A 27800-nucleotide genomic window follows, 5' to 3' on the forward strand; every position below is an offset into this window, starting at 1 on the left:
AGAGAGAGAGAGAGAGAGAGAGATGTGGTCATTGTTCACTTAAACTATCACTGGTAAGATTGTTCAAGTCTATACGCCCTGTAGGAAACACACACACACACACACACACTGTTTCAAATCTCTTCACACTGAATAGCAATTTGCTAACATAGCCAGGCCCCTACTGACACATTACAAAAAAGTGGCTCTCTCTTTAAAGCCACGCCCACTCTCTCTGCCACACAGAACACACACAGAAACAGGAAGTTCATTTCAGAGAAAACGAAACTCAGCAGAAAGTTCAGAGTCTTTCTCTCTCTCAGTACAGGAAAATGGCAGAGGCTGGTATTTCAGTAGATCATTTTTCAGTGGATCAGTTCAGCTGTCCAGTGTGTCTGGATCTCCTGAAGGATCCTGTAGCTATTCCCTGTGGACACAGTTTCTGTAAGGTGTGTATTAATGGCTGCTGGGATCAGGAGGATGTGAAGGGCGTCTACAGCTGCCCCCAGTGCAGAGTGACGTTCACCCCAAGGCCTGTTCTGTGCAGGAACAACATGCTGGCTGAAGTGGTGGAGAAACTGAAGAAGACTGAACTCCAAGCTGCTTCTCCTGCTCACTGTTACACTGGACCTGGAGATGTGGAGTGTGATTCCTGCGCTGGGAGAAAATACAAAGCTGTCAAGTCCTGTCTGGTGTGTCAGGCCTCCTATTGTGAAGATCATCTTAAACCTCACTATCAGTCTCCTGCCTTTAAGAAGCACAAGTTAGTTGAAGCCTGTGCAGAGCTCCAAGAGAAGATCTGCTCTGAACATGGCAGACTGATCGAGATCTTCTGTCGTACTGACCAAAGCTTCATCTGTTATTTGTGTACAACGGATGAACATAAAGGTCATGATACAGTTTCAACTAAAGCAGAAAGAAATGAAAAACAGGTGAGAACTGGACATCATTCTTCTTTTCCAAGTCATTTTATACAAATTCTATTTCTAATCTAATTTGTATTCAGTGGATTTAATTGGTTCTCTGTCATTCTCGGTGAAGTAAATTTTTATTTCCAGTCAAACAGTAATATGTAAAGAAATGTTAGAGATCAGACCAGTCAATGTGCTTTAAACACCCAAAACCCTTCTTCCAGCATTTTACAGCTAAAGTGCTCACGTGACTGTGTTAAAGCTCTGTAACTGGATATCATATTTCATAACATTTAATGATCTACAGGTTAAAAAAAATCTTTATCTTTCTGAATGTGGAAATTGGGTGTGGTTCTCTTCCGGTGGAATTGGGTGTGGTTTTGAATGTACACACAGCACCTGAAAGAAGTAAACCTGACTATGACTCTGGATTTTACTGCTGAACAAATAAATAACTCCCATGAATCCAGATGTGCACTGTGCATGTCTCCCCCCTCTAAACTCACTGAGAAATAAAAGGGAACAGTGATGACGCGCACTGCTCTCAGATCAGTCTTCTTCTTCTGTCAGGTTTTATGGCAGTTTACAAGCAAAGTGTATTACCGCCATCTACTGGACTGAGGTGCAATCAAATGGATGTCATTTCAAAGAAAAATTGAATAAAAAGGAAAAACAACGCAAAACAACAAACTAAATCCTATTTGCTAATTTTGTCTCTTTGATAAATGTTATCATAGCACAAGTAATGTTTTCTGATCTCGGCTCACCTAATAAGGTGTCTAAAGAAAAGGCTTTCTTGACTGCGTTCACTTCCCTCTTCAGTTTTTCTCTTTGTCTGTAGAATTTTAAGCACCTTAAAAGAACATGATCTACATCCTCTCTCACTCCACAAAGTTCACATTTTCCAGATGGATGTTTGTTTGCAACGTATAAGCTGTTATTTAATCCAGTATGGCCTATTCTCAGTCTTGTAAACCAAACCTCCTCCTGTCTGTTTGGGTAACTCGGTTTGCTACTTGAGATATCTTTTTGTATATTATATAAGTGTCTACCTTTCTTCTCCTTATCCCATTCAGCTTGCCATATGTTAACTTTGTTTAATGAGTACCTTAAAGTGCATATCACGGTAAATTCAGGAGCAAGATCAATGTAATTCTCCTATTTTATATTAAACTTTGGTCAAATATCTGTAACATTCTGCATTTTTTTTTTACCTTGCACAATACCAGAAAAATTCAGATGAAATCAAGCCGTTTGAGGTGAATTGGTCCGCCTCTGAAAAAAACTTGTCATTTGAATTTCCCGGGAAACATTGTTTTTCGTGACGTCATCTGCGGGACACCTCCCTCTGAATCCTACATCAGTGCTGGTTTGTTTCTGAGAAAACGACCTGGTGGTTTTCTGCAAATTTCTTCAACGTTATCGCGTAACTATTAAAATGGTTCATAGATGTATCGTACGAGGGTGTAGCAACACCAATCTTGATGGAATTAGTACTCATCGTTTTCCAAAAGACAGGACAGTGAGAGAGAAATGGGAGCGCTTGGTCTACACAGGCTGTGCACTGAAACCGTGCAAGCTCTCGCAGCCTGCCAGCGCTTCTGCAGGTGATGTCACGATTCTGGCTCCAGACTCCCTTGGGATTTTTCCAGATGCGTTTGGTTTTTTTTTTTTTTCTGCTGTAGACAGATGGCCTTGTGCAAAATTACCCTTCTGGATGAGTGTGTAAAGGGACATACTTTCATAAAAAAAAAAAAAAAACCTAAATTGGTCCAGAATATGCACTTTAACTTCTGATCTACTGAGTGGAATACTTAACTGAACCTCCTCTTCTTTGGTTGCCTCTTTTGCCAGCTTGTCTGCTTCCTCATTGCCACCAACTCCTTTATGGGCTGGAACCCATACAAACTGGATTGATATTCTCTGTTGACTGATTGCAAATAAGATATTAATTTCATTCAATAAGTCCTGTCGGCATGACGATTCTCTACTTTGAACGGATGTGAGAGATGACGCAGAATCAGAACAAATAACTGCTTTAGGGGACCTAGTTTCTTCTATCCACTGTAATGCAATAATAATGGCTGTCATTTCAGCTGCAAATATAGACAGATGATCTGATGTTCTCTTTTTAATAGAGATTTTGTAATCAGGGATATAAACTGCAATACCTGTTTTACCCTCTGAATCTTTAGATGCATCTGTATAAACCTGTGTTGTATTATAGTACCTACTTCCTAAATATTGCTCTACGCTCTGATCCACCCCTCCAGATTTAGCTATCTCTTTGGTTTCCATGATCACTGTAGGGGAGCAAAACAACCAAGGTGGAGTTGTTACCAGGGGCACAGTCTTACTACAAATGATATCATCTATTCCCAATTGATTTGCTAGTTTGTTACCATCCCATCCAAAGCTACAAATCTGGGATCTGCCATACTCCCAACACTCACTGAGAACTTTTTTTAGGAGGGTGTGATGCCTCATGTCCATTTAAATTAATCCAGTAAGCCATACTCAACTGAAGATGTCTGAGGCTTAAGGGCATTTCTCCTGATTCTACTTGCAACGCTGGTATGGAAGAAGTTCTAAATGCACCACAACATGTCCTGAGACTTTTAGCCTGCATTCTATTGAGTTCATTAAGCAATGTCTTAGATGCTGAAAGATACACAATACAGCCATAATCTGAAACTGATCTCATCAGTGCAATATAAATTCTTTTAAGGGACATCCCTGAGGCTCCCCAGTTGTACCCTGATAAACATTTCAAAACATTAATGCCCTTTTTGCATTTCTCAGTTATTTTCTGAATATGTTCCTTCAATGTTAACTTGACATCAAACCAAACTCCCAAGTACCTAACAATATTAACTTGCTCTAAGGTTATACAACTTAAGCTCTAGTGTGGGACTTACTCTTTTCTTTGAAAAACAAATAAATTGAGTCTTTTCTACAGACAAATGAAAACCCCACTCATTCATTCATCTCATTATCTCAAGCCGCTTTATCCTTCTACAGGGTCGCAGGCAAGCTGGAGCCTATCCCAGCTGACTACGGGCGAAAGGCGGGGTACACCCTGGACAAGTCGCCAGGTCATCACAGGGCTGACACATAGACACAGACAACCATTCACACTCACATTCACACCTACGCTCAATTTAGAGTCACCAGTTAACCTAACCTGCATGTCTTTGGACTGTGGGGGAAACCGGAGCACCCGGAGGAAACCCACGCGGACACGGGGAGAACATGCAAACTCCACACAGAAAGGCCCTTGCCGGCCCCGGGGCTCGAACCCAGGACCTTTTTGCTGTGAGGCGACAGCGCTAACCACTACACCACCGTGCTGCCCTGAAAACCCCACTCACGTGCCCATTTTTCTACCTTGTTGATAGCTAATTGCATTTTAGTTCTAATATCAATATTTCGTCCTTTTACCCACAAAGCTCCATCATCAGCATATAATGGTCTATTGATTCTAATGTCATCTATTTTATTAAAAACATCATTAATCATAATGTTGAACAGTACTGGACTGCATACACTACCTTGAGATGTTCCATTTTCTATTGAATCGTTGTTAGAGAAGTTAACCCCAACTCTTACTTCTATTGTTCTGTCCTTTTGGAAGTCTCTAATCCAGTTAAACATCTTACCACCAATACCCATCCTATTCAGCTTAATTAACAACCCCTCCTTCCATAGCATATCATGCACTTTCTCTCTATCAAAGAACGTTGCTAAAACTGATTCGTGATTGACTTGTGCTTTCTTATTTCATTTTCTAAACATACAATATGGTCCATTGTAGTACGCCCACTACGGAACCCACTCTGGTGTGGGGAGACAAGACCTCTTTTTTTCAGTTTCATACACTAGCCTTCTAGTGATCATTCTTTCCATAATCTTACATAAATTAGATGTTAATGCTATTGGCCGATAACTTGTAACTTCAGTTTTATCTTTCCCTGGTTTTCCAATCGGAACCACTACAGAATGTTTCCAACACAAAGGCAATCTACCTTGCTCCCAAATCTCATTAAAAAGACTTAAAATTACATATTTAGCCACGTCATTGACTTCATTAATCATTTTATAACATACCATCTTTCCCTGGTGAAGTGTTCCTAACCTCATCTAATGCTCTCCTAAGCTCAAATAATGTAAAATCCTTATCAAGTACACTCTCACTTATTACCTGCTTTTCCAGTCATCCTCTATTCTCATCTATTACTTTAACTCTCCAAGACAATTCTTCATCAGTTAAGTTCTGTGAACTATGAACCTTAACAAAACTTTTCGCAAGCATCTCTGCTTTCTCTTGATTAGTTACTGCCTCCACATCATTGTTTTTAATCACAGGTAAGGAAAACTCCCTTCTAATGCCTCCCATCTTTTTAATCACGCTCCAAATATCATCCACTTTGACTTCCACCCCTATTTTAGAACAGAAATCATGCCAATATTTCCTTTTAGCTTCTCTTATAATTCTTTTAACCTTTTGAATGTGATTTTTTTTTGTATTCCATTAAATTGGTATAGGAATGGTTTGATTGAACAATTTTGAAAGCTTTATTTCTAGCTTTAATTGCTTCCTTACAATCATCTGACCACCAAGGTACCATTCTCTTTTTCCTCATCCTAGAAGATTTGCCAAGAACCTCTTCTGCTGACACATAATATATTTGTAATGATTGAGTTTAACTCAGGGCGGCACGGTGGTGTAGTGGTTAGCGCTGTCGCCTCACAGCAAGAAGGTCCGGGTTCGAGCCCCGTGGCTGGCGAGGGCCTTTCTGTGCGGAGTTTGCATGTTCTCCCCGTGTCCGCGTGGGTTTCCTCCGGGTGCTCCGGTTTCCGCCACAGTCCAAAGACATGCAGGTTAGGTTAACTGGTGACTCTAAATTGACCGTAGGTGTGAATGTGAGTGTGAATGGTTGTCTGTGTCTATGTGTCAGCCCTGTGATGACCTGGCGACTTGTCCAGGGTGTACCTCGCCTTTCACCCGTAGTCAGCTGGGATAGGCTCCAGCTTGCCTGCGACCCTGTAGAACAGGATAAAGCGGCTAGAGATAATGAGAGGAGATGAGACATACCATCTAGCATCTCTCTCAAGATTCTTTTACCAGGGTTATAAAAGTTGATAATTTTAATCTTAGTTTTACCGACCCAAATCTCAACCAGAACTGCTTCAACCTCTTTATCTATATTTAAAGCTCTGTAATTAATCCGCTGCTGAATAAATGTGGCCACTCCACCTCCTGCTGTATCCCTGTCTTTACGCACTGCTAGGTATCCATATATTATTAAATCAAGTGATGATTTTAACCAGATTTCCTGTATACAGATAATGTTTGGTTTAACAACTTGTTCCTCAATAAAGTGTTTTAGTTCCTGACCATTAGCAATTAAGCTCCTGGCATTCCACTGTAGAATAGATAAAGTCATTATTAACTGCCACATGGTGCTTGACTATCAGATACCCCTAATACCATATTGTGAATGGAATCAACTGACAATTCATGAATCTCTAGATAATTTTCCACTGCTTTTTAAATTATTTTAATTCTATCAATTCTACTTGCTACTTGGGCTGAGCAATTAACCTCTTCCACCATAAAAGCAATGAATTTTTTCTTCTCCACAATTAAAGTCTCTTCAGTTACTTTACAGCATTTCAGAGTCATTTGAGTTTGACTCGGGCGTAAAACTACAGGAGTCGTACTTCCTTTAACCCTTGATTTTACTTGGTTTTCTTTGTCAACCTTTTTAATAGCTTCGGCATAAGTAACGCTCTCTTTCACCTTTACACTTTGCACTTGAATTGCTCTTTTATACATCTTGCACCCTTTATAGGCCGCACTGTGTTCACCTCCACAGTTACAGCACTTGATTTTTGTTCCTTCCTCACATTTACCATATTCATGTTCGCCTCCACATCTAGCACACCTAGGTTTTGACTTGCACACAGAAGAAATGTGTCCATATCGCTGACATTTAAAGCATCTAATTGGTGGTAATTCCATTTACCTGACTTATCTTCACCTTCACTTTTATAGTACTCTCACTGTCATTCTCTTCTGAAAACTCCTCCAAAACATTCGTTTCACACTCATCTAGAACTCCTTTCAATCCATGATCGCACCCCAGTCCACCAAACGCCAGTTGCAATGAATCTGGCGGCTCTTTCACATTCCCGGAAGCACTCATCGCGTTTTTTCTCAGATCAGTCTGTCTGTGAATCCCATTGAAAGTCACAGCTGCCTTTTGAACAGTTTCACTCCAGAGAATATTGCTGAACTACCTTGATGTTTCTGTCACACAAATAACATTGAAATAACAATCAGTTGACATTTTCACAGAAAACTAAACTTATAATATCATAAGTGGTGCAAACATATGAAGATAGAAGTCACTTCATTTTGGGTGTCTTTTAATTTTAGTTAGTTCTAGAGTCGATATTTCTAGTTTTCATTGAAATGTTTTTATTGACTTTTTTTTAGTTTTTTTTTTTTTTTTTTGGTTATAATTTTGTAGAAGATGATGAAATGTATTTAAAATGTATTTTATTTGTTCTCAGAATGAGCTAAAGGAGGAGCAGATGAAATCCCAGCAGAGGATCCAGGAGAAGCAGAAGGAGGTGCAGGAGCTGAAACAGGCTGTGGACACTATTAAGGTGAGGAGTGAAGAGTAGCTGTGTTTCAATTAACCTGCTTAAAGGAGATACGCAGAACCATGGCCTCATTTTTTGTTCATAAATGCCTTGAGACCCCAAGAATGGCACAGGAATAGTTTTAAGCATAACAATAAATCTAATATCGTAATATTTATGATTAAAATTATTCATATAGGTCGCGGCCTGAGTGAATGACCTTGACGTCTGTAACGTCACAGCAGGAAGGCTATCGGTCTCATCGCCATTTCCGCTATACTAAAACACAGAGGTAACTGCAACTTCCAGCTTCCATTTTGAGCTAATTTATCGCCATGCCATGTAGATGTGTTGCTGGCCGGTGCAGCAACATGACAGAAGGTGGATTTATGTTGCATTCATGGCCCAAAAATGTTCAAACTGCAAAGATTTGGATGCATTTTGCAAGAAGTTCACAGGCACATTGGGCGCCTACGAAGTGGTCTCTCCTCTGCTCTGTACATTTTTCTGAAGACTCGTACGAAACCTCTGATCTGCTGAGGAGCGTTGGCTATAAGCCAGTTTTGAAAGAGGGTGCAGTATCAACAATTAAATAAATCTATGAGAAAAGGAAAAAAAAATAAATAAAAATAAATACATTTTTTTAAAAAAGGAAAGTAAGTTCAGTGGCACCAGCTCTCCCACAGTTTGAGCCGAGGGTTGTTGGTAAAACCCAGGATGGAACGGGACGTGACATATTATCGCTCAGGCAGCGACCTCCCTGCGGTTGTTTCTAAAACCGGCGATGTCCCGTCCCGGGTTTTAGTAATTGCCTGAGCCGAGCAGTAATGCTGGAGTACTCAGTATGGAGAAAATGGAGAATGAGTGGAGCAGCTGTCTGATTTCTAAACTGGATATTGTTGCCATCTCGCCCTTACGTGGAAGAAGGGAATGAACGGAGAACTGAATGAACAACTGAACGTCAGATTGTTTCAAAAAAATCGGCCACAAGATCGGCCTTCAAGAAGCGAGAACGCACATGGGTAAGCTCCGACTCTCATTTGGATACAAAACAACAAAAACAACACGTTTACCTGCATTTAGATTAATCCATGTAACTTGTATTGTGTATTTAAGTTACTGGTTTAAGACTTATTTAATTTGCTTCAGAATGTGATTGTCTCAGTTTATCTGATTATTTAATGAGCCTTTTACGTTTTATCAGTGAAAATAGATGCATGTGGGCGGCACGGTGGTGTAGTGGTTAGCGCTGTCGCCTCACAGCAAGAAGGTCTGGGTTCGAGCCCCGTGGCTGGCGAGGGCCTTTCTGTGCGGAGTTTGCATGTTCTCCCCATGTCCGCGTGGGTTTCCTCCAGGTGCTCCGGTTTCCCCCACAGTCCAAAGACATGCAGGTTAGGTTAACTGGTGACTCTAAATTGACCGTAAGTGTGAATGTGAGTGTGAATGGTTGTCTGTGTCTGTGTCAGCCCTGTGATGACCTGGCGACTTGTCCAGGGTGTACCCCGCCTTTCGCCCGTAGTCAGCTGGGATAGGCTCCAGCTTGCCTGCGACCCTGTAGAACAGGATAAAGTGGCTAGAGATAATGAGATGAGAATGAATAGATGCATGTACATGTACCGGTATGTTGCATAAGTTATAACACCCATCCTGTTTTAATGAGAGTCAACCCACAATCAACGAAGTCAAATCAGTCTTAGTTGAGCAAGTCGGTAATGGTATTTCTTACTTTCACCATAAATTTTTATTTATATGACTTTGGTCTATAGCTGTCAAAGGCCTCGGCCTTAAAACCGGTTCCCGCAGTAACGTCACGCGCTCAGGGCTGGCTGGCTCAGCGGGGCAGCTCCAATGCCAAATTTGCGGTCGAGTTTAACTCTCAAAAAATATTTTTTGATTCCTATTTATGCAACATACAAGAGTCAAGGATGGAGATACTATCCACTTAGAAATATATTTAAAAATAAAGGTTCTGCGTATCTCCTTAAAATAGTGAACTAAAAAAACAAGGAATGAAAACCCGGGGTTTAACAAAAACAACTCAAATATCTCTTGAGAGAGTTTATTTTTACAGAGTATCCCATTAGACCTCCATTGTGTGTGTGTGTACTAACAGAAGCGTTCACAGGCAGCAGTAGATGACAGTGAGAGGATCTTTACTGAGATGATCAGCTCCATGGAGAAAAAGCGCTCGGAGGTGACCGAGCTGATCAGAGCTCAGGAGAAAGCTGAACTGAATCAAGCTGAACGACTCCTGAAGCAACTGGAGCAGGAGATTGCTGATCTTCAGAGGAGAGTCACTGAGCTGGAGCAGCTTTCACACACACACGATCACATCCACTTCCTCCAGGTAACACTCACTGTCTGATCTACAGAGGGCGCTGTTCCTCACAAAGTTTCCTCCTAAAAGCTCATTACAGCAACAATAAATGTTCCTGTCTGAGATCCCAAGTGTGTCTTTGGTCTGATTCAGTCTGATATTCATTCGTTCCTCTCCTACACTTTTCTCCTTCTCTATTCTGTGTTTCCTCTCTGTAGAGTTTCCCGTCTCTCTGTGTTTCTCCTGGATGTGACGACTCACCCAGCTTCACTGTCAATCAACATCTCTCATTTGATGGAGTGAGGAAATCTCTCTCAGATCTGAAAAAACAAGTCGAGGAAATCTGTGAGGAGGAATTCAATGTAATCCATCCACAAGGTAAACAAACAAACATTTGTTCTGTATCACAGTAAAGAGAGCCATAAAATTAATGTAATGGAAATAAAATGTAAGCAGGAACAAAACTGCATCAAATCACAAAGCATTAGTATTAAGGCCAATTTATGCTTACAACCCAGTCCTTGCAGATGGCATCGCAGATGGCATCTGCGAAGCCCCCCCCACCTTCGCAGACGCTCTGCGCGCACCTCCCAAAAATTGTGACCACCGCAGACAGCCTCGCAGACAAGAGGGCTCTGATTGGTCCACTCTACATCCGCTGTACACGCACTTCCACTTCCCTACTTTCCCGGTTTGGTTTGTTTTCACGACCGCCATTTTTAAAAACACGAGCGAAGATGGAGCAGCACGAAGAGCGGTTGATCGAGGAAGTGAGGAAGTACGTACATCTATACGACTCCAGCTAACCACACCCACCAACTACTCCTAGCGATTTCGCGACTTCGCGCCCCCTTGCGTTGTGGTGGTGAATAACATCGCGCACGCCTATTACTCCCCGCTCAACGATAAATTACAACTGTCTGCAAAAAGCTATCTGCGAAAGCCTTGTCGCAAGAGCATGCAGAGGCCCTTAGCCTCAGAAATTCATCTCATCTCATTATCTCTAGCCGCTTTATCCTGTTCTACAGGGTCGCAGGCAAGCTGGAGCCTATCCCAGCTGACTACGGGTGAAAGGCGGGGTACACCCTGGACAAGTCGCCAGGTCATCACAGGGCTGACACAGACACAGACAACCATTCACACTCACATTCACACCTACGCTCAATTTAGAGTCACCAGTTAACCTAACCTGCATGTCTTTGGACTGTGGGGGAAACCGGAGCACCCGGAGGAAACCCACGCAGACACGGGGAGAACATGCAAACTCCACACAGAAAGGCCCTCGCCGGCCACGGGGCTCGAACCTGGACCTTCTCGCTGTGAGGCGACAGCGCTAACCACTACACCACCATGCCGCCCGACTCAGAAATTACATGTGCAAATTACAAATAAATTTCCCAGATAAACAGGACCTTAATCACAAATCCACAAACTAATCTTATTGAACTTCACACATAACAAATATGATGAACATTAGATCAGAACCGAGGCCTTAATTCCTCCATAAAATCCATCAGAAAGTAAAAACACACACATTGTCAGAGCTTCAGCTGGGAAAAGTTTTTTGCTTCTTTTCATGATTCTTATGTAACACATCTGAAAATTAGGTTAAGCCTAATTTATGTTAATGTATTGTATATTGTGTACTAGTATGTGTTATTAACAGGAGAGTTCAATATGTAATGTAATTTTTCAATGTACTGTATATTGGGGTTATGTGAATATCCTCTTGTCCGCGGTTCCACGGACATTAGTGATTTTTATTAATAGTAACACTACGTGAAAGTTACGGACTTTGAGACCAGTGATCCACGGTTGTATTTTTTCCACTTGAGTCGGTTCAGCGGGACGGGGTGGAGTCACAGCTGTTTTCAATTACTGCTGTTGCTATGAGCTGTTGAGTCTCGCTAGCAGGGGTTTTTTTTTTTGGACTGGGGATTAAACACGGAAAAAGGAGGACTACTTAGAGGTGCTGGAGGGAGGTTCGTGGTACAGAGTCTTCTCAGCTGCTGCGGATGGTAGTGGGTCGTATGGACGACGGTCAATGTTGGTATTTGAAGTCAACGTCCTAGAGTGACTACAGTTAGCTTGGGGAAGCTAACTCACAGCTGTTCGTGAGTAAACAGTGATTCTTTTCCCTTGGATGTTTAGAGCTCCAACGCGCGCCAACTTGGGTACCCATACGTTACTGTTTTAACTCCGGCTGGGTATTTTCTTTCTTTTCCCCTTTCTATCTTGAATGTGTGGTTTGTTCAGTGTTGCTGTTATTTAATATTATTAACGACTTTTGAAGAAGGTTAAGCACGGTAATGGGTTTATAATAAATGTTTATTATTTATTTTCTGATATAATCTGCTGTATGCCTGATCTTACTTTCCTATGTCGTGGTAATTAATGGTCTCCAATAGGTATAGTGTAAATATGTTAAATTGTCATTCTCTGAGGGTAATCAGAGTGGGGGCTCAGAGTATAGCTGTATAGAAGCACAGCAGTCAACTGTAAACATTTCCATAGTTTACCCCAGGCCTCTGTATAAGTGAGCATCATCCCTAGAGTGTAAAGAACTTGTAGTGTAATCTATTGCTGATGAGCAGGGTGTGTTACACTTACATTCAAATGCTGCACAGTGTGATGACATTTTGGCCGATCTCTAAATCGTGTCTGACTGAGAGCAGTGAGGAATCTAATTTTTCATTTTCATGCTTTAAACTGTTTTCGTGTCATTTTTCAGTCTCCATTTTGTCTCTGTGTCTCTACAGCTGCAGCAGTTCACATGATTTTACCCTCAAAACCAAAGAGCAGAGAAGATTTCCTGCAGTGTAGGTGTAACACACACACACACACACACACACTCCAACTCAGAGGAGGACCTCTCACATGATGGTCTTTCTTTTGACTTACAACACACAGAATGGTATCAATAATAGTTTATTTATATCACACACACAAATCTAATACATACGAAGGATAAAATTCTGCCTAGAAATAACTAGTAATCTAATCTCACTCGGCAGAAAAAAATAATGGATTACTGTTATAAAGAAGAAAGCTAGTCGCACAGAGGCACAATGATAAAATACAATATTTCAACAAATACAAAAAAACAATAAAAAGAGGGGAAAATGAAATGACAGTGTGAGGAAAAGAGAAAGGAATGCTGATCTGAAGCGATAATCGTACTTTTGATAGAACGCTTGAAATTGTTGAAGCTAAGACTCTGGAAAGATTCATCAATACTGTTCCAGAGAGCAGCAGCTTTGAAGCGAATATTAAACTTGCCATCGTTAGTTCTGGCTGATGGAACACAAAATGAAGATCTCGAAGCCAGTCAAGTTTTATACTTGTGCCTTGATGCTAAAAGTGTCAAAAAGTTATCAAAGGCAGGCAGCAAATAAACTAGAATGAAATTTAAACATAAAAATACTGTTTAAGTAATCTTTAAAATCAGAGAATTTTATCATCTCCAGCTTTTTAAAAATAGGAGGTGTGTGTTCATTAAAAGAAGCTAAATTAATAATTCTGACAGCTTTCTTCTGGAGTCCAGTTATCGGACGAAGGGTAGTCTCATAAGTATTACCCCAAACTGTAACACCATATATTAAAAAAGAATAAATAAGAGGGGCGGCACGGTGGTGTAGTGGTTAGCGCTGTCGCCTCACAGCAAGAAGGTCCTGGGTTCGAGCCCCAGGGCCGGCGAGGGCCTTTCTGTGTGGAGTTTGCATGTTCTCCCCGTGTCCGCGTGGGTTTCCTCCGGGTGCTCCGGTTTCCCCCACAGTCCAAAGACATGCAGGTTAGGTTAACTGGTGACTCTAAATTGACCGTAGGTGTGAATGTGAGTGTGAATGGTTGTCTGTGTCTATGTGTCAGCCCTGTGATGACCTGGCGACTTGTCCAGGGTGTACCCCGCCTTTCGCCCGTAGTCAGCTGGGATAGGCTCCAGCTTGCCTGCGACCCTGTAGAAGGATAAAGCGGCTTGAGATAATGAGATGAGATGAGATAAATAAGAGAGTAGTACAGCGGAGTTAGAATACTTTGAGAAACATAGTGATGGAGCTCAGCAATAATTCCAAAGCCTCTGGAGATTTTCTTGCTCTACTGGTGGATGTGTTTCCTCCTGATGAGGTGAGAGTCGAAAACTACTCCAAGATACCTGATGTGGTTCTTCTGTTTAATCGGCTTATAATTAATTTTCAGGAAATGGTTCTGCTCAGTTTCTTTTGGGGTGGATTAAAAAAGAACAAAATTTGTTTTGTCAACATTCAGAGAGAATTTATTTGCACAAAGCCACACGATGATATCAGAATTTACTTTATTAATCTCCGGAGGGAAATTCAAATTTGCAACCAAGCTCCCGAATTTTGACTAATTCAGAATTTACCCTGGCTTCTAGAGAATCTAAAGATGAATCTGCCAGGAATAAATTTGAGTCACCTGCAAAAAGATGAAAATCAAATATATTGGAGCAGTTCATAAAATCATTTATGTATAAGAGAAATAGAAGGGGGCCACGAAGCGAACCCTGTGGTACTCCACATGAAATTGGTAAAGAGCTGGATGAAATATTACCGATTGAAACAAACTGATGTCTATTTGATAGATATGAGGCAAACCAATCATGGACAATGCCACGGATGCCATAAGAATATAATTTTTCTTACAAAATATCATGATCTATGGCATCAACGGCTTTACTCAGACAAAGAATGATACCACAGGAAAATTTGCCATCTTCAATTGCTCTTTGGATTTTATCAGCGATGAGTAAAAGTGCATGTTCTGTAGATCTGTTGTCATGGAAACCAAACTGACCAGAATATATTAAATCAAACTTCTCTCAATATGTATTCAGCCTATTTTACATGAGTTTTTCTAATATTTTTGATAAAAATTGACAAAAGAGAAATTGGTCTATGATTAGAAGTTAACAGTTGAGCTTCTGCTTTAAACACGGGTCTGACACGAGCAAGTTTAAAAGAATCAGGAACAGTACCAGAAGTAAAGGAGAAGTGATGTAGGATCTCCACAGGCCTTGAGATTGAGTTTAATATCTTGAACAGGGCTACAGAAATACTAAAGGGGCCACAAGCCTCGCCAGACTTGAGCCGGAGAAAAATGTCTTGAATTTCTTGTGTCCATGTAGGACTAAGAAGAAAGCTGTCGCTTGTCAGAGAAGCAAGAAAATCTGAAAATATTTTGTTGACCTTTGGTATTGCTTGGCTGCTACTTTTACCAATGTCTGCAAAATAAACATTGAACTCATTTGCTAGATCCTTTTACCTATAGGAGTCAAATGGTTTAGCTTATTTCTCTACACTTTGTACTGGGCATACGGGCACTGATTTCTCGTCTTGATCGATTTTTCTATACAATTTGATTTTATAATTCATTGTTCTAAGACTGAAGGGAAATCCATGGTTCAGATTTGAGTTTGATTTCCTTCCTTGACATGGTTTTTCAGAGGAACATGAGCGGTAATAATTTCATCAGAGTTTTCAAGAAAGCTGGAGAATGTCATGAATATCAGGCTCACCATCGGACTGGCTAGAGCAGTCAATTTGTTGAAAACCATAAATAAATGCATCTTCATTGAACCATATGAAATATATCCATTATCCATAACCGCTTATCCTGTGCAGGGTCACAGGCAAGCTGGAGTCTATCCCAGCTGACTATGGGCGAGAGGTGGGGTACACCCTGGACAAATCACCAGGTCATCGCAGGGCTGACACATAGAGACAAACAACCATTCACACTCTCATTCTCACTTACGGTCAATTTAGAACCAACAATTAGCCTAACCTGCAGGTTTTTGGACGGTGAAGGAAACTCACACAGACACAGGGAGAACATGCAAACTCCACACAGAAAGGCCCCCATTGGCCACTGGGCTTGAACCCAGAACCTTCTTGCTGTGAGGTGACAGTGCTAACCACTACACCACTGTGCCACCTGCCATAGGAACTCTCTTCTCTAAACTTGCTTATTCAATGGGGAGGGTGAATTGAGTCAATAGACACAAAGTTGGGAAAATGGTTAGTTAGGTCATAATAAAATATTCCCATTATATGTAGCATATTCAAGTCATCCGACCATCCATTATCCTTAACCGCTTGTTAGAACCTGTGTCTGTCTCAGTTCAGATGCGTTGACGTAAGAGCGCTCTGGAGCAGGGTTAAAGCAAACCACACGAGTTAAATCAATCTGGTTTATTCAGGCACTGCTCAGTGATACACACAGAGAGCAGGGTTTATATACATCAGAAGCTTGCGTGACAAGATAAGTAAGGGGCTCGGGGGCACAAGGTCAACTCGCCAGATAAGGAGTCGTTTTTATTATACATGAAAGAGCAGACCATACACCCCCTAGAACAGGAGGAACCAGGAATGTGGTTTCAGCGAAACTAGAAGGTACAGAGAAAATAAAAGAGTATGTTCTCGCGATTATGCACGTTTACCAGGGTGTGAAAGGGTCATAAGTTCAGTACAGCTATGCACGAGAACACACATACAATCTTACAATCCCCTCTTTTATACTTTGTTTACAGAGTATAACTACAGTTTAGACTCTAACGTATTGACAGACATAACAAGACTGATTAGTATGTTGTTTAGCAGTCCAGTTGGCAAATTGCCAAAAAACGTTGTCCTCGTGGCTGGCTTGAGCGGGATTCCCTGCTCCAAGCACTAAGACCAATACCAGAAGGAAAGTCATACTGGTCACTGACTTTGTTCTTTCTGTGTCCACAGGATGTAGATAGTTGAAGGTAGCCCAGGCTCACGTGTCTTCCAGATTCCTCAGTTCAGAAGTCTGCGGGACGCACCGACCATCCCCTCTTTGTAGATCAGCCGAAACCGGATCACTCCGGATGCTGGAAAGGGGATCCCTGAAAAGGCCGTCAGCTATTGTCACAGCAACTTTCTGAAACACAAAAACCTGTTAAGCATCAACAATATAGATTTCTATTACATTGGAGCCTTCTTTATTCGACTGGCATGAATCCACTGTGGAAAAAGGTCAGTTAGTACAGCCGTTCGAGTTACAGCGAGCACATCCGTGGGTTCACTGTAGGGCGGTTCCTCCAAAGGAGCGCCTAATTTCGCAAATTTCTTTACCAACACTTTATCCCCTACCTCAAAGGGGTGAGTGGGTGCCTCAGGAATGGGAGGCTTTTTGGAATTTAGTCTCGTCCAGTATTCATCCAACACCCGCATGAGACCCACGGCGTACTCACTGAGATGTACATCAAGATCACTCGTTCCTATAGCCTGCATACCTCTGCGCCAGGGTGTAGGAAAAGGCCGGCCCATCACGAGCTCATACGGAGACAGGTTGTCGAGGGCCACTTGAGCGGTCATTCGCATGTCAGCGAGGACTAAGGGTAAAATTTGTACCCAGTTTTTAGTGCCGGTTTCTTGCATTGCCTTGCGCAGCTTACCCTTGATTGTTCTATTTGCGCGCTCCACAATGCCGGAGGATTGTGGATGGTACGGGATGTGGAATCGCCAAAGGATTTTTAAGTCTTTACACAGTTCTTGGGTCACCTTAGAGGTGAACGGCGTACCTTTGTCAGAGTCTATCCCTACCGGGAGGCCATAACGCGGAATGATTTCTTGCGTCAATTTGTTTACCGCCGTGCGAGCGTCTTCTTTCCCGCAAGGGAAAGCCTCCACCCATCGTGAAAATTTGTCGACCATGACCAAGAGATACTTAAAGGGGCCCTGTTTTGGCATGTGAGTAAAGTCAATCTGCCATTCCTGGAACGGCGTGTCAGGTATGGGAAGGTGCTGATGTACCGCGCCTGGTTTAGATGGATTATTCTGTGCGCACGTTAAACATCTGTCTAGAATGTGATGTACATCGGTGTGTATTTTGTCGATGCAAAATATTTTGGATAAATCCTCCACTACCCCCCTTCGTCCGCGGTGAGTGGGACCATGAAACTCGCGGACGAGAAATGGAGTGCAATGTCTAGGCAAACAAAGGCGGCCCTGAGCATCGATCCGAACGCCGTCAGACGGCTGCGCGCCGCATGAGTCCCAGAAATGGTTGTCTGAGGCCGAAGCGGAGGCCTGGAGGGAGATCAAGTCAATGTCCGGAAGAACGGCACTAATCATACGGCTGGATGAGACCAGGGAGAGAGTAAGCGAAGGCGGAAAAACACCGGAGGCAGCCGCGGCTTTGGCAATGCGATCGGCGAGAGAGTTTCCCCTGATCTCAAAAGAGTCCCCAATACAATGAGCACGAGTCTTAACAATGGCTAAAGAGCGCGGGAGAAGACAGGCGGTGATTAAATCAGTAACAAGCGAAGAATGAGAAATGGGCTTACCGTCTGCAGTGGTGAACCCACGCGAAGCCCAAATCCGACCAAAGTCGTGAGCAACGCCGAAAGCGTAACGTGAATCAGTGTATATAGTGACGTCTGTGTCCTGGGCAATAACACATGCACGGGTTAGAGCGTATAGTTCGGCAGCCTGAGCCGAGGAGAAAGGAAGAGAAAAAGCTTCAACAGTTTCATCAGGAAGGCGGCACACAGAATAACCACACACGAAAACGCCGTCAGAGGGGCGTGAGCACGAGCCGTCCACAAACAGCGAATCACCTGAAAGTAACGGGGTGGAGCGTAAGTCGGGGCGGATACTTGTCTCGAAAAGAATGCTAGAAATGCAGTCGTGTGTTTCAGAAGGAAGAAAATCATCCTGTGAATTGAGGAGGCGCTGAAGCGCGTGCGCGAGAGAATCAAAAGAGGAGGAGGGCTTAACAGTAAGGTTTTCGGTGGCCAAAAGAATAGACTCGTATCCAGAGCGACGCTGCGCAGATAAATGCTGGGTACTGAGGTTCTTTAAAACGTGCACTACATCATGTGAGGTGTGGAGAACGAGCGGGTGAGACAAAACCAGCCGTTCAGCGTCCGTGACCATGACAGCACATGCAGCCACCGCCCTGAGGCAAGCAGGGAGACCCTGTGCCACAGAATCAAGAGTTTTAGAGAGGAACGCACAAGGCCGCATACCCCCCCCGTGCTCCTGCGCCAAAACCCCAGACGCAGTTCCCTGCTGGTTGCACACATATAAATGAAACGGCAAACGGTAATTCGGAAGTCCGAGAGCAGGGGCCGAGCATAAAGCCTGTTTCAAGGCCCTGAAGGCCGTCAGCATCTCATCAGACCACACCAGGGGCTGAGTCAAAGGGTCCGAGTGCAGAATTGCAGAGCGCAGACACTTGTCATAGGTGGAACAGTCAGGAATCCACTGGCGGCAGTAATTGATAAGTCCCAGAAAAGCCATGAGGGCGTGTTTGGTGGCAGGCACCTGAGTGTCTAGGATGACCTGCACACGCTCGGGGCTGAGCCTGCGGGAGCCCTGGGAGAGATCGTGACCCAGATATCGAACAGTGGGGAGGCAGAACTGAAGCTTAGTTCGTGAGACCTTGAAACCTTCTTGCGCCAGAAGAGAGAGGAGAGCGAGTGTGGCTTTAGCGCAAAGGTCCTCGTCCTCCGCCGTTACCAGAAGATCATCCGCGTATTGGAGCACGGAGGAGCCCGAGGGGAGGCACAAACCGGCCAAGGCGTCCCTCACTACGGCTGTAAAAACCGCGGGGGAATCGACATATCCTTGGGGTAACCTGGTCCATGTGTACTGCTTTCCCCTGTGCGTAAAAGCGAACAGGGGCTGCGTGTCGTGGCCCACAGGGACGCTGAAAAAGGCAGAACAGAGATCAATTACAGAGAAAAACGCATGTTCACACGGAATCGAGGCCATAAGAGAGGGAACGTCTGGAACTAATGGGGCGACTGGGATAATTAACTCATTAATCTTACGCAAATCCTGGGTGAAACGCCACGTGCCGTTGGGCTTCTGCACCGGATTCACTGGAGTGTTATAAGGGCTGACACAGGGAACAACCACACCTTGCTCTAGGAGAGAACACAGAACATCATCAATGCCAGACAGTTTAGCTGGGGAAAGGGGGTACTGTTTTACATATACTGGCGAAGAGTGTTTAATGACCGCCTCGTAAGGGGTACAGTTAACAAAGCCCACCTCGTCCTTATGTTTCGCCCAAAGAGAAGCTGGGAGATCAGAAAGAGAGGGTGTGAGGCAGGTAACGGCACAAGCAGCATTGAGAAGGTTATGGGGGAGAGAAAGAGAGGTGAGGGCAAGAGCAGCCGACGAGGTTTCGTCTGGTATGTCAACAACCATGTGTGAGCCATTAAAAGAAATAGAGAGCCCTAGGAGGCTCATGAGGTCCCGTCCAAGCAGGTTAAAAGGGCAATCAGGCATGCAAACAAAGGAGTGAGAAAACTTCAGTAAAGGATCAAGGGCACAAGTAACAGAAAGGGGGGGCGTGCAACTGGAATGGAAAGGAACCCCTTCTATTCCCACAGAGCTTACAGACCGTGTAGATAAAGGACCCGCATATTCCCTCCCCACTGAGGACATGGTAGCCCCGGTGTCGAGTAAAAAAGGATATTCAGTCCCTGCCAGGCATAAAACAATAGTGGGAAGATCTTCGTTAAGAGGGGAGCTGAATAAAAGATTTAACATAGCAACGGTCGGGGTTTCATCGCTCTGAGGGCAGCCCTATGGGCGGGCAGGATTTCTCTGCCCTGTGGGGCTTGAACCGGCGCGCATGACGGGTTTCTCGCGTTCCTGCTCATCTCGCTGTTTCGCATGACATTCTCTTATCCAGTGCCCCTCTTTTCCACAATAGTGGCACTTTCCATTTCTCCTCCCTCCCCCACCGCGCGGCCCCATTCGGCGACCCCTCTCCTGTCGTCCCTCCGCTCGTCCGCCCGGCACGACGGATAAACATGCTTTATTCGTTTTACAGTCTAAAAGACCATCGCTCTCCAGCGTGCGCACCCGCTCCCCGGCCTGACGGAGGACCAGATTATTCCGGTCACTCCAGTGATGTTTTAAAACGCTCTGTATTTCGGGGCGACAATTAGACAGAAAGGTGGACAAGAACATTGGGTTCGGGTTTGCCAAATTAAGTTCAAGACCTCCCAAATGTTGCCAAACTTCCCCAAAGCGCTTCCAGAAAGCCGACGTCAGCTCAGAACGCTCCTGTTTGCAATTAGTGACCTGTGACAGGTCTCTATTTGCTTGTTTTAAGGCGAGCAGGTATCGCGTCAATTGCTCACGAAGCTGCTGCAGTGCGTTCGGCGTGTCCTTCCAAAAGAAGGTAGTCACGGTGCGCCGACGCGGGCGACCGTCATCCCCTTCATACTCTTCCTTAATATTTTCAGCTTGATCATTGACGGGGGCGAGAACCTGAACGTTTTCTAACAGGGCTGTCTCATCATATGCGCCTCCTAATTTATTTTGCAGAATAAACCGGTAATCAGCTCCCGTAAGCTGACAATTACGAGAAACATTAATTAACTGATCAACAAAAAGCAAGGGCTTATCGGGTGACGGAAGAAGCGAGATGATGTCCTTAAGAGCCGACGGGGACGGAGGAGTTATATCAATACCACTGCGCTTTGCAACCCATACACAAGCAGCGTTTTGTGGCGGATAAGGACGCGAGCCGGCGTCTGGACCCACACCATCGGGATTATCCCAATCATCATCGTCATCGGTGTCATCATCGGTATCGTCACTACTTTCTTCGTCTTTGCCGTTCTTGGCTGATGCAGGCGCACCCTTTATCCCTCCGGGACGCTGCCCTCTGTCAACCGTGGGGGGGGGGGGGCACGCAGACACAGCAGCCAAGGACGGATATATTTTAGGAATCGTTTTTACAGATGACGACGATTTACCAGTAATTTTTCCAGCCTTACTATAAGGTGGAGGTTTACTATCTAACGAGGCTGGAGGAGCAGAATGAGATTTGGATTTTCCTAGCGCCGCCTCCTCCGTTTCCTTGGTGACAGGTGCAGCCCGAGGCTTCGGGATGGATTTCAGGACTGAACGGGGAGTATAAGCCTGTTTAAAATTATCCCAAATCTTCTTCATATCATACCATTTGGCATATCCTTCCCGCATATACGGGCGATCCCATCCGGGGTCCCCTAATCCCTCATAAATCATGCGATGGGCCGATGCAAGATAACCAGGATCGAAAGTACCTCGGCGAGGATATGAAGGAATTTGAGGGTTGGCCTCGGTCCAACCTGCCAAATTATCGAGCCAGGGAGAAACATAATAAGCAAAACCGCACCTAGTCATCCATTCGGCCGGGGTTTCCCCTGGCGCAGGCTTAGGGAACGAGCTTCCCATCGTACAATGACAACAAACGGATCTGAAGAGGAACAGACAACAAATATAGTACAAATTTGTATAGCGCGCTCTTCCTGGACTCGAACCAGGGAAAACTGTCCTCCGTAGGACACTACGAAACTACTGCCAACCAGGTAGTCAATCAAACATGTCTTACCTGATTGAGAGTATCACGTCGAGGTCACCAAATTGTTAGAACCTGTGTCTGTCTCAGTTCAGATGCGTTGACGTAAGAGCGCTCTGGAGCAGGGTTAAAGCAAACCACACGAGTTAAATCAATCTGGTTTATTCAGGCACTGCTCAGTGATACACACAGAGAGCAGGGTTTATATACATCAGAAGCTTGCGTGACAAGATAAGTAAGGGGCTCGGGGGCACAAGGTCAACTCGCCAGATAAGGAGTCGTTTTTATTATACATGAAAGAGCAGACCATACACCCCCTAGAACAGGAGGAACCAGGAATGTGGTTTCAGCGAAACTAGAAGGTACAGAGAAAATAAAAGAGTATGTTCTCGCGATTATGCACGTTTACCAGGGTGTGAAAGGGTCATAAGTTCAGTACAGCTATGCACGAGAACACACATACAATCTTACACCGCTTAACCTGTGCAGGGTCAGCCGGGATAGGCTCCAGCTTGCCTGTGACCCTGCACAGGATATTTAAGTGAATTAAAAAATATATTGTCAATAAACATGGCTGAAACGAATAGGAAGATAAAGTATTGATTAATTCACCTGTAGGTATCCGAGTGTCTGAATTCATCAGATTTAAGTTTAGGTTGCTCACAAAAATACAAAGCTTTCAATCCTCATGGATTTTATCAATTATTCTGGAAAGCTTATCCAGAAATGGCTGAAAAGAACTGTTTCGGTGTCTCTATCTCACACCACAAACTATGTTCTTACTGCCTTCATTATGGAGCTCAACACAGACTGATTCGTCTTGATCAGAAGAAGTATTAAGGTCATCTCTTAGATTATAACTTCAGGAATTTATGAAGAGTCCAATTTAGTGTGTTGGGAAATGTAATTAAAGTCAGGTAAGTAAAAGTTGACAAAACTATCTTTGAGTTGAATGCCAGGTTTCTGAAAGGCAACGGATCTTCAATAGATGATCTAAAATACTGAGTATGTGTTGAAATTCATCAAATTTAGCTGAGAGGCTCCTGATAATATACTGAAGGAAAGAGAACAACTTGTCAGATAAACAAGAAGATAGTCATCTATATCCCCCGCAATATATACCAAGTTTCAAGATATTATTTGTCATGTTTTTCAAGTTCTGCTGCAGGAAACCAACCCTACCTCTTTACACTGACCTCAGCAGCCATTGGCATAAACCCACCGGACCTTTGGTCCCGGTGAGCTAAAAATTAAAATTTCACGTCTTAGTATCAAAAGGCACATACACATTACTTCATCAACACATATACCAACTTTCAAGACCAAACCACTCATAGTTTTCAGGTTCTGCTCTGACAACCAAACCTCGTCTCGAGAGTAAGTCTGAAATTGTTTCCATGGAAACATGAAAAATTAAAATTTCTCCAATTTCTTAGTATGAAAACGCACATCTCATCACCTTATTCACATGTATACCAAGTTTCAGATCCGTAGCATGAATAGTTTTGGATATATGCTCCGGAAACGAACATTGCTCAAAGTCAAAATCTATTGCTATGTAAAAATTTGAAAAATACTTTTTTTCCAAAAATCGAAAATAGCAAAAGGCACCAGTTCACATGTTGCTTGATTATGTATACAAAGGTTCATGAAGATATCTTCAGTAGATTTAAAGATATGGCCCAGAAACGAAAACATGACCAGACGGACGGATGGATGGACAGAACCTGTTTCTATATCCTTCTCCAACCTTCGTTTGGGCGTGGGATAATTACGAAGTTCTTGAGAAGAATGAAATTCGTGTGGGGAGTAGTACCTAGAATTAATATGACGAGTATTCACGTCAGGATTGAAATTATTTAGGTTTGGTGATAATTCTAATCATCATAATTATTCTAATAATAATTCTAAGCAGGAACAACGTCAGCTTGATTCACGCACAATTATACTGACAAAGTTTAGGTCAAAACAGAAAAAGACACCACGATACAACACTAAAGATTGAAGTATTTTGTGTGTACAGAATGCTGAGGGAAAAGGGAGGAAAAGAAAAAAATGGCTGAATGTGAAAGCTGTTTGGAGTGGTTCCATCAGGAATGTGAAGCGACCCCAGGGCCTGTTTTTCACGATGGGGGGCAGCAACTGCAGAATCTAAAGGGGATGAGGTGCAGTGGGTGAAGACGGACCACCAAAAGCAAGATTTTGTTCATTAACTTGGTTATTAATGCATAAACATTTGATTTTTTTTCTTTCTTTCGCCTCGACTGTCGTGACATGCGTGGATTAAATGTACATTATCCTCGATGCGTCAAGTTGGAGCTTAATCTTATTTTTATGTAATAAAAAAGGGCTTCATATTTAACAACAAATGCACTGGACTTGGAAAACTGATCTACATTCCTCACCACAGTTTATTAACACATCAGCACCATCTTTTAAACTTGAATGGTCTTCAGAAGTTACAAATCTAAGCTTGAAGATTGATTTTATAGACATGGTATCTACATTTTAAGCTGGGATTTTATAAAGCTCATGCGCTGACATCGTTACTGCTGAGAATTATGGCGATGACACGATCAATCTCAGAATTCCAGACATGATAAACAAAAATAAAACACTTATTCAGAAGGTCATTAAAAGAACCGCCTCGATCCAAACACAGTGAGGAGAAATCCTGTTCCTCAATAAAAATCAATAAAGGTTATCTGAAATGTTACTACGGCTACAGAAGGACTCCGAGTCCAACACACACGCGTTATCCTCTTCATGTTTATCTAAACCTTTTCCTGTGCAGACACAATTATACTGAGCATAAATTCATACAGAGACTGTGTGTGTGTGTGAGAGAGAGGGAGAGAGAAAATGAGAGTACTGAATAACAAAGGTATATAAAAAACTAATGTTTATAAGTTATTTTAAAATGGAAAACTGTGTGAATAATAATGTAAAGTGTCAGAACACTGTTGTGATGTAGGAATTAAAACATGCTGTACATTTCTCTGAACAGTAGGTGTCGCTAGTGAACTCTGTTGAATGAGACTCTGAGTCATGAATCTTTTCGTGAATCACATCCATTGAGCTCTATATAAAACCCGGAGGGCTCCGAACCCATTCCCCTCTGTAGAGACGAGTGAAGCCATCTGGACGCCATCTTACGGCTCACATCGCGTGGATTTGGTTTGTGTGTTAAACCGTCATCTCATCTCATCTCATCTCATTATCTCTAGCCGCTTTATCCTGTTCTACAGGGTCGCAGGCGAGCTGGAGCCTATCCCAACTGACTACGGACGAAAGGCGGGGTACACCCTGGACAAGTCGCCAGGTCATCACAGGGCTGACACATAGACACAGACAACCATTCACACTCACATTCACACCTACGGTCAATTTAGAGTCACCAGTTAACCTAACCTGCATGTCTTTGGACTGTGGGGGAAACCGGAGCACCCGGAGGAAACCCACGTGGACACGGGGAGAACATGCAAACTCCACACAGAAAGGCCCTCGCTGGCCACGGGGCTCGAACCTGGACCTTCTTGCTGTGAGGCGACAGCGCTAACCACTACACCACCGTGCCGCCACGAGAGATAATAATAATAATAACACAAAAGGCTGTACAATACTTCCTTTCTATTTAGGACAGCTGTTGAAACAGGATTATTTTCTCATGTTATTTGCCATTTTCACTTCATTCTCACAGTCATGTCTTAACAGTATTTATTCATCACATAATTCACTGTCATTTTAGACACAAACGATTCAATTTTGATGCTTTTTCTTTTTAAGACGACACAGTGTTTAGCAAATGGGGTAACTTTTAACGTGGTAAACAAATGTAATAAGAAATACAGCGTCTGACAGTATGGATGCCGGATGCACCATCTGGCCAAATGCTTCAGTGAGATGACGACTGGACTGAACCCACACTCCACAAGCAGTTAACAAAACTCATCTTGCATAGGCGTGAATTATTTTATTTTCCAGTGCATACATCATTCATAATTCTGATTAAAGTTGCATTTGTTTACCACATTAAAAGTTACCCCATTTGCTGAACAGTGCGTGGACTTAAAAAGAAAAAGCTTCATTCTCACATGTTTTAACAGTATTTATTGGTCACAATTTTGCTAATTGAATCTTTTGTGTCTAAAATGTGACCAATAAATACTATTAAAACAGAGGGGAATGGGTTCGGAGCCCTCCAGATTTTATATAGAGCCGAAGCCTCTTTCGTCATCAGTCACATGGTTTTGTCTGCCACGCCCCCTTCTACTCCATACGCGCTTCGGAGCCTCACGACAGACAGGTGTCTCACACACACTTCTTATAAATCCTGTGATTAACATCTAACCTGTGGATATTTTATTGTTTTAGATTTCTGTTATCTGACTCTGGATCCAAACACAGTAAATCCTGAACTCATTCTGTCTGAGAAGAACATAGCGGTGACACGCAGTGAGACAGAACAGAGATATTCTGATCATCCAGAGAGATTTGACTCCTTGTGTCAGGTGTTGTGTAAGGAGAGTGTGTGTGGACGCTGTTACTGGGAGGTGGAGTGGAGCGGTGATGTGCACATATCAGTCTCATATAAAGAGATCAGCAGGAAAGGATGGGGTAATGAGTGTGTGTTTGGACGCAACAGTCAGTCCTGGAGTCTGCGGTGTTTTTCTTCCTCTGTCTGTTTCCGACACAACAACATTGAGACTGATCTCCGAGGTCCATCATCCTCCAGAATAGGAGTGTATGTGGATCACAGTGCAGGAACTCTGTCCTTCTACAGCGTCTCTGACACGATGAGGCTCCTCCACAGAGTCCACACCACATTCACTCAGCCTCTATACGCTGGGGTCTGGATGTGGCTTTCTGACTCATCTGTGAGGTTTTGTGATCCGATGAAAAAATGAAATGTTGCTAAAAGTTGAAATGTTTAGTAAAATTATAACTGAGGTGTCAGCAATGCCGGGGTGGCCCTATATTTAGCCGGGACCATCCCCGGCCCAAACCATCAATGGTGGCCTGCTTGGAGCATGGGGAAAATAATTTTCACTAATTTTGGTCACTGATCTTATTCTTGCATTAATCATCAATTCAACTGCACTCTGCATTTTCACATGGCAGCCCAGACGCCGACAGCATCGCAGCAGATTAAATAGGCGCTACCAAATAAGGAAATTCTCCCCTCCCCTCTATTGCAGTTGGTTTGGTCCAAGACTCCTCCTCTGTATTGAGGTATTTCACCCACGTGACCAAGTCATGTGATACTGCCATTTTGGACGTCACGGCTCGAATCAGTTTGAATGCGAGGAAGGCAACAAACGAAAAACATAAAAGAAAAAGGAGCGAGATGCAGAAAACACCTTCACTATCCAGCGACGTAGGGCATTTACAGGGCGAGCAGAGGGAGAGGTATTTGCAAAAATTGAGGTTAGCAGGCTTAGAGAACGACGTTGACCTGCTTCCACCAGGATTGTTCACTGACCCATCGCCATACACAAGTTTGGGCGATTAGAATAGAATATTGAATAGAATATTATTTTCCTTTTGATGAATAAAGTTTATAAATACTACTTATATCATGTCATAGCCGGAGC

General features: G+C 43.3%; 1 protein-coding gene across 3 annotated transcripts; it reads left to right on the forward strand.

The window, feature by feature from the left end:
- Positions 1–311: 311 nt before the first annotated feature.
- On the forward strand, positions 312–27800 carry LOC132864427 (E3 ubiquitin/ISG15 ligase TRIM25-like). 3 transcript variants are annotated; one of them, XM_060897843.1, is made up of 6 exons: positions 312–911; positions 7470–7565; positions 9655–9888; positions 10077–10236; positions 12618–12677; positions 26581–27800. In XM_060897843.1, exons 1-6 carry the CDS (start codon positions 312–314, stop codon positions 27111–27113), a joined length of 1683 nt encoding a protein of 560 aa, XP_060753826.1. In that variant the 3' UTR covers positions 27114–27800. The 3 variants fall into 3 exon arrangements, 1 of the variants encoding a protein (XP_060753826.1); XR_009650221.1 differs by lacking the exons at positions 312–911; positions 7470–7565; positions 9655–9888; positions 10077–10236; positions 26581–27800 and adding exons at positions 11419–11972; positions 16605–19144; XR_009650222.1 differs by lacking the exons at positions 312–911; positions 7470–7565; positions 9655–9888; positions 12618–12677; positions 26581–27800 and adding an exon at positions 10377–10888 and having other exon boundaries at positions 10081–10236.

This window comes from Neoarius graeffei, chromosome 17 (genome assembly GCF_027579695.1).
Source record: "Neoarius graeffei isolate fNeoGra1 chromosome 17, fNeoGra1.pri, whole genome shotgun sequence".
NCBI classification, from domain to species: domain Eukaryota; kingdom Metazoa; phylum Chordata; class Actinopteri; order Siluriformes; family Ariidae; genus Neoarius; species Neoarius graeffei.